The 7,399-nt window shown below is 43.7% G+C and overlaps 1 protein-coding gene across 1 annotated transcript in view; it reads left to right on the top strand.

Moving 5' to 3' along the window:
- Nucleotides 1-3,106: 3,106 nt before the first annotated feature.
- C2cd6 (C2 calcium dependent domain containing 6) overlaps nucleotides 3,107-7,399 on the top strand; it is a 96,962-nt gene continuing 92,669 nt past the window's right edge. Inside the window, exon 1 of the mRNA XM_021159194.2 lies at nucleotides 3,107-3,527. Coding sequence (XP_021014853.2) covers nucleotides 3,165-3,527 — 363 coding nt within the window. The 5' untranslated portion in view covers nucleotides 3,107-3,164. The remainder of the gene's footprint in view (nucleotides 3,528-7,399) is intronic.

Below are 7,399 nucleotides of genomic sequence, written 5' to 3'. Positions count from 1 at the left end.
GAGCTCAGGTCCTCTGTGTGCAGAGTGGGTACTAAGTACTGAGCTCAGGTCCTCTGTGTGCAGAGTGGGTACTAAGTACGGAGCTCAGGTTGTCTGAGAGAGCTGCAGGTTCTCTTCACTGCTGAGCCGTTTTCCCCACGCTCATCACTGTAGCAGTTTTTTTTTTTTGAGATTTTAAAACAGCGCTGTGAGATATTAGGCTAGGTTTAATGTTAAACTTTGACCTCATTTGATTTTTCTTTGTATGCCCCCCTCTTTTTCTTTCAAAATCTTTTGAAGGGAAATTTATTCTAAAAATTGAGGGCATCTGTCTATGAGTGCACAGTATCATTAAAGCTATCAGAAAACATAATTCCATAATATTTAATATCCAGTTCATTTAGTTGTCCCTCATGAAATTGAGAGGCCAAACTTACTCCATCTTGGGACTGGCTTCCATCTTAAAAAAAAAAAAAAAAAAGGCTGAGAACTTGGCCTGCAACAGAACCCAAGCTGCACCCATGTACTAGGAAGGGCCCCACAGCTTGTCCTTGGCCAGAGTTACTCCCTAGCTACTTCCTAGCAACAGCCAATCAAAGATTAGTCTGATTGTTGCAGATGTACTTTCAGACCCTTTGTGATTGTATACTGTCTTGCTTCAGAGCACCCACCTGTCGGCTTATAGCCATTCTATGAGATGCTTGCCAGACCAGACACCCCTCCCCCACCCCTCACTTGCTCCTATTTTCCTATAAAACCTTGTCCCACTGAGGGTTCGAGGCTGCTCTGCCTTCCCTTCCTGTCCTGCTATGTCAGGGTTGGGTTGGAGGAGAGCCCAAGCCCGAGCTTGTAATAAAGAGACCCTAATGCTATTACATCAGAACGGCTCCTCGGTGGTCTTCTGGGGTCCAGGAATGCTTCCTGGCACAACAAAATCATATTTCATTTGGTTCTTATCTTTCAGTGTAAAATTACATATTTATATTTTAAATTTAAGTTTCTTTAACATCTATTTCTTTTTCATGTCCATCTGTGGAAGATCAGAAGAAACTGTGGGGGTCAGTTTTTACACCATGTGGGTTTAGGGGGCACTCTGCCACATTCTGAACATCTCGTCCTGACAGAATCTCAGCCCCAGGCAGGTGAAATTCTTGTAGGACCCGCAGAAGGACTTGGCCAGTTCTGCACTTGTGCCCTCTGTCACATGAGCACAGTGTTCAGGAAGACTCTGCAGGGCACCACTGAGAAAGCACAGACTGGACCCTCAGCAGACAGCAGTCCTCCTGGCATTTGGATCTTGAACTTGCCAGCCTTCAGCTCTGTGAGAAACCCATTTCTGTTCTTTTCAAATTGTGTATCACTAATGGACTGAAATACTTAGAGATGTGAATCTGTTCACAAGACTATATTTCTGTCCCACCCAAAGACCATTTGCTAGTGCCACCATCAATTAAGTTCAAATGAATTTTCAGACTTGGTAACAATTCAGAAGAAGCAGGTTTTGGTGGACCCTGAAGTGCTATATCTTTCCTTTATACTTCATATATTTCACTGTAGAACAATAATGCCATTGTTTTCCAGCAGATGCCTCCAGAAACAAATGCACAGAGTACGATTTTGAATAGTGATAAACTTGCCACCCACTGCTCAGGCCCTGGCCAGAAAATGTTAAGTGTTCTGGAAAATGCCTGGAGCTAACTACTAAACTGTCCTGCAGACCTGGACTCTCCTTAGGGAGCCAGTAAATCGAGCATGGGAATAGTTTTTTTTGTTTTGTTTTGTTTTCTTGGTTTTTCAAGGAAGGGTTTCTCTGTGTAGACCAGGTTGGCCCCAAACTCACAGAGATCTGCCTGCCTCTGCCTCCCAAACACTGTGTTTAAAAGCACGCACCACCATGACCACTTAGTGGGAATAGTTTTACAGTACAAATAAAATCATCTCTCATTGTTTAACAAAACAAAACCCAAGATTATCTGTAATGAACCCGTGGAAGTCAGAATGATTGGTAAGATAAGTCTCCCTAGGTATGCACACGGATAACACAAGGGAATCAAGGGGATTGGGATTTTATGCCAAGTAGCCAGAAGTGCAAAGGCAAGGACCGTGTGCTTGTTTCTAAAGAATTCTGTCTAGAGCAGCTGCTACTGTGACCCAGTGTGAGGGGTACGCCAAGCAGTAGGGTGGAGACAGCAGTCAACTGTGTCTGGGGCATATGAGAGAGTACTTGGTGAACGGTCTGCTTTCCAGAGGCTCTTAATCCACTTAGAGAGGTGGGAGTGGAGAATCTAGGAAAGGTCTGCAGGTGAGGCTGGATGTGAGCAGGAACTGTGTGCAGTGGAAGTTCTCTAGTGCTAGAGGTCAACTAAAGACCAACTAAATTGACTTTTGAGCAGACTCTTGCCTAAAAGAAGACGACATTTCAAATATTATAGCAGTGAATAATAGCTCTGAGGTAAGAAAATAAATTTAAAATGTCTTATATTTTTAAAAGTCGAATGTGCTATCCACCTTGCCTTAGAGTCGCCTTTGAAAAAATATTTTTAAATGTTAAATGGTCAATTAAGTTTCTGGGTCTGCTTTGTGTATAATGGTAAAATTGTTCTAGTACTGAGAGAGCAGGAGTTGATGAGGCAAGCTGGAAGGGCATAGGTCAATCACGTTTTTCTACATGACAGATATCCCAGAACAGGGATGGTAAGGAGAATGGGTTCTTCATATCAAGGTATAATTTTTTTAAGTGTCATAATTTTGCCAATGTGAAATTACTGCATCAAATGAATTTGGAACATATTAGAGGCTCAGGAGGTAAGATAAATATATAAATGTGTCTTTTGTTTGTGGAACAGTCAAAGTTGTTCAAGTAGGTTGCTGGAAATATCCGTTTGGCACACAGGAAGTGATGTCTGATACTCTAAAACTAGAAAGATACGGTGTGCAGAGAAGACAGCTCCTGAGACTTGGGTAGTATTTCCCATCATGTGGAGGAGGGTGCCCACCAGCGAGCTCTGGCTTCCAGGGGAAACGGAAACTGCCTGACAAGGAACCACACCCGATGGTCCGGCTTGGGCGACTGAAGCGCAGCTCATGCGTTCTGCACGTGGCCCAGGAAAGCGCGGGAAAGGCAGCGGGTGCGTGCGCAGCAAGCAGCGGTTAGTGGCAGATAGGGCCCTGAAGAGAATGCAGCAATGGAGTTGCCTCCTCCGGGAAACCGGAGGGTTTCCATCAATAACCCTCAAGAGACATCTGGCAGGGTTCCTACCACCTCAGCCGGGTTTCCCACCCAGTCATCTAAGATCTCCTTGAAGCGCTCCACCTACGCCTACAGGCCTTCCATGTTGAGCAACCGCAGCTCCGGAGGCCAGTCCCTGCTGCCGAGCTCCATTCTCCAGAAGACCTCCCTCAACCCTCCAGGTTCTCTGCAGAGCAAACCATCCAATGTCTCTTCAGTCCACTATGCTGATGAAGAAGGCAAGCCACTCACGGACAAGAACAAGGACAAAGACAAGGGCAGGGGCAAGGGTAAAGGCACAGGAACTCGGCTGCTGACCGTGAGTGGCCATGGTGGAGGGTGGGCTGAGCATGGGAGGCCGGGAGTCGGGAGGGGCGGGGTGCCCTGGGGACTAAAAAGGTCAGCGCTGTCAATCCTGAGACCTCCCTCATCTGATAGGTGGTGACACTAGAGACCTTAGGCAGTTACTTTCACTTCCTGCAGCCTCATTTTATCAACTAGCATATGAAAGACTGGTGAAGAAGGAGATGATAGTGTAATTGCTGTTTTACCAAGGCAAAGAACAGTCCCTGCCTGCTCACAACAGTCAATACCATCGCTGAGATGTAGTTTATCAGGATAGGTGCTAAACCCCAGACACTGTATTTTTATTAGTTGATTATTTTCTTATGGAGGGGCTTTAGTTTGCTTTATTTTGCCTTAATACTTAATATTTTGCCCTGGCTGACCTGTGTAGCCCAGATTGGTCTCAAACTCTTGGCAATCCCCCTGCCTCTTCATCAGGTCTCCAGTGTTTAAGAGTACCGAGGGGATGGAGATAGAGATAGTAAGGTAGAACCAAATTGTAATTCCTTTTCATATACATGTTACAAGAAGATTACTAGGACATGTCACCTCTGCTGTTGGCCTTACATTACTAAGAAAATAGTGCAGTTAAATTATGCAGAAACAAAGGCAGTGGAGGCACCTGCCTTTACCCAGGAGGTGGAGTCAGGTGAATCTCTGAGTTCAAGGCCAGCCTGGACTGTAGAGCAAGTTTCAGAATAGGCAGGGCTGCTCTGAGAGACTGTGTCTCAAAAACAAAACAAAAAAAGCAAAAAGCCCTCAGAAACAAATGACACATACAAAACATTGAGCTCCATCTCTATAAAATGAATTACTTGATGTCCAAGATTTTCCTAATTCCAAAACCTTAGCACGCGTTTAAAGCATTGTAATGATAAAGTGAGAGCATATTAAAGCACACTAAAGGATAAGTTTTTAATAATATTAAATTAAAAGTCACAAAGATTTGTAATCCATGGGCTAAGTTTATTGTGCATGACCATAAGGAATTTGGGCTTTCTCAGAATTTGTATATGTCATGTTTTAATATGGTTTTGAACATGGTGATTCCTTGTCAATGCACAATTTTCCTTAGCATAAAAATAACTTCTTTATTATTCTCTCTAGGTTGGGTTTTCTGTTTGTTTGTTTGTTTTAGTTTTTGTTCGTCTACATCCAAAGTTTGGTCTTCTGAGGCGCTTCTTCAAATGTTAATTGGGAAATACTGGAGAGACGGCTGAGTCAGGAGCCTGTGCTGCTCTTGTAGAGGAGCCTGAGTTCACTTCCATACTCAGGCAGCTTGCAACCACCTGTAACTCCAACTCCAGGAGATCTGGCCTCTGAGCACACTTTCACTCATGTGCACACACACACATGCATACACATACCTACATACACACACACATATACACACACAGACACACACACANNCATATACACACATACAGACACACACACACATGCATACACCCACATACAGACACACACATATACACACACACATGCATATACACACACCCACATGCATACACCCACATACAGACACACACATATACACATACACAGACACACACATGCAAACATACACACACACATGCATATACACACACCCACATGCATACACCCCCCCACATACAAACACACACAGACTCATGCATACACCCACACCCTCCCACATGCATACATACACACCCACATACAGACACACACACACAGACACACACCCACATACAGATACATACACAGACACACACACACATGCATACAGATACACACACACACAGACAGACACACACATGCATATACACACACCAACATATATACACACACACACACACACACACAAATCTCTAAAATGTAGATTTTTGAGCCTCCTCCATAGTCCTCTTGAGTGAGAAGGGTAAATGCAGGAATGTGATCAAATTTAAAACTATTTTAACTAGTTCCTAGATGTGCGCTTGGGAATCACGTCAGAGGAAAAAGAAGCATTGAAATGGTGACTGTAGGTTGGAGGTGCAGCCAGAGGAATGCAGTTGGAACCACCTGTAACCTCGTGTATTTCCACCCACACTCCAGCTCCCGAAATGACAACTCTGAGACTTAATTACATTTACAGACACCTAGCCATATAGCTAGGCACGGTCTCTGGCTAGCTCATATCTTAATTATCACATTTATTCTATTCTATGAGTGCCACATGGTTGGTTACCCAGTCCTCAGTTTCATGTCTCCTCTGTCTGTCTCCAGGACAAATATCTCCATGCCTCTGTATTCCCCAAATCCTCTATCCCTTTTGGAACTCCAGCCTCCTCTTTCCTGCCTTTTGCTAATAGGCCATAGACTTTTTATTTGCAGGTGAAGCTTGCACACAGTGCACAAGAGATTCCCCCTAGAGAGTAGCTGGATAAACCGTGGGGATGTAGCTTAGTTTGTAGAGTATTTGTCTAACATGCACACACCCTGAGTTCAATCCTCAACACTTCAGAAACAGTGGCAGTGGCAGATTACAAGACTGTAATCTGAATATCAGGAGAAAAAAGCATCAGAAATTTAAGGCCATCTTTGCATACATAGTAACTTTAAAAATGGATAAATTGAGTAAAAGCAGATGGAGGAATAAGTGACTGGAAGGCTCAAATACTTTTTTAATTTATAATTTTATTTATTATAGTGGTTATTGTGGTTCTTTTCCCCTTTGTCAACTTGACATGAATTAGAGTCACCTTAGTTGAGTAATTCCTTCCACTGGATTGGCTTGTACCTATGATTCTTGGCTGGTGGTTGATGTGAAAGGGCTCATCCCACTGTGGGCCATGCCACTCCGAGGCTAGTGGTCCTTGACTGTACAAGCAAGCAGGTGGAGCAAGCTGTGCAGAGCAACTGGTAAGCAGCATTCTTCCATGGTCTCTGCTTCAGTTCTTGCCCTGTAATGTGAAACAGATCCTTTCCTTCCCAAGTTGCCTGGGGTCATATTGTCTTAACTACTTCTCCGTTTCTGTGAAGAGACACTACGATCAAGTCAATTATGAAAGAAAGCTCACAGTTTCAGGAGATTAGACCATGACCATCATGAGAGGAAACATAGCAACAGGCAGGCAAGAAAGCATGCCTCTAGAGCAGTAGCCTGAGAGCTTACATCTGATTCACGAGCATGGGAGGGAGAGGGGAGAGGGAGAGGGAGAAAAGGGAAAAGGAATGCACTAACTGGAAATGGTGTGGGCTTTTGAAAACCTTCAAGCTACCCCCAGTGACGCACCTCCTCTAACAAAGCCACACCTCCCAATTCTTCCTAAACAGTACCACTTACTGGGAACCAAGCAATCAAACATATGAGCATATGAAGGCCATTCTCTTTCAAACAACCACTATAGTAGTTTCTGACAGCAATAGAAAGCAAACTAGGATAGCTATTACAGGGGGTTGTCGCAATGTCCATGTGGCGATAAGAGGGTAATTTTTTTGAGTTATGTGTATTCTGGGGGATCAACTGAGCTCATCAGGCTTAGGCAGCAAACACTTTTACTTGTGTTTTGCCCACACTTAAAGAAATTTTTTTTTCCCAAAAAGTTTTATTAAGATATAGATTACTGAGAAAATTGGAAAGATTGGTTAGACAGAGTTCTTAGATTAAGATATATTGTAGCTTATGACTTCAATACAAATGTATATTGCTACCAGGGTTTGATGGCGCACACCTGTTGTTCCTGCATTCAGAGGCTATGATATCAGGAGTGGGACCTCAGGGTTAGTCTGGGCATCACAGTGAAAATCTGTCTCAAAGACTAAATGAAACCCAATGTGAAGAGCTACCCCATGTCTCACTGCTCTTTGGACCCCTTTGATTCCTTTCAGCAGATCACTGGAATT

This window comes from Mus caroli, chromosome 1, assembly GCF_900094665.2.
Source record: "Mus caroli chromosome 1, CAROLI_EIJ_v1.1, whole genome shotgun sequence".
Classification (NCBI taxonomy): domain Eukaryota; kingdom Metazoa; phylum Chordata; class Mammalia; order Rodentia; family Muridae; genus Mus; species Mus caroli.
This window is presented reverse-complemented; position numbering and strand designations above follow the sequence as displayed.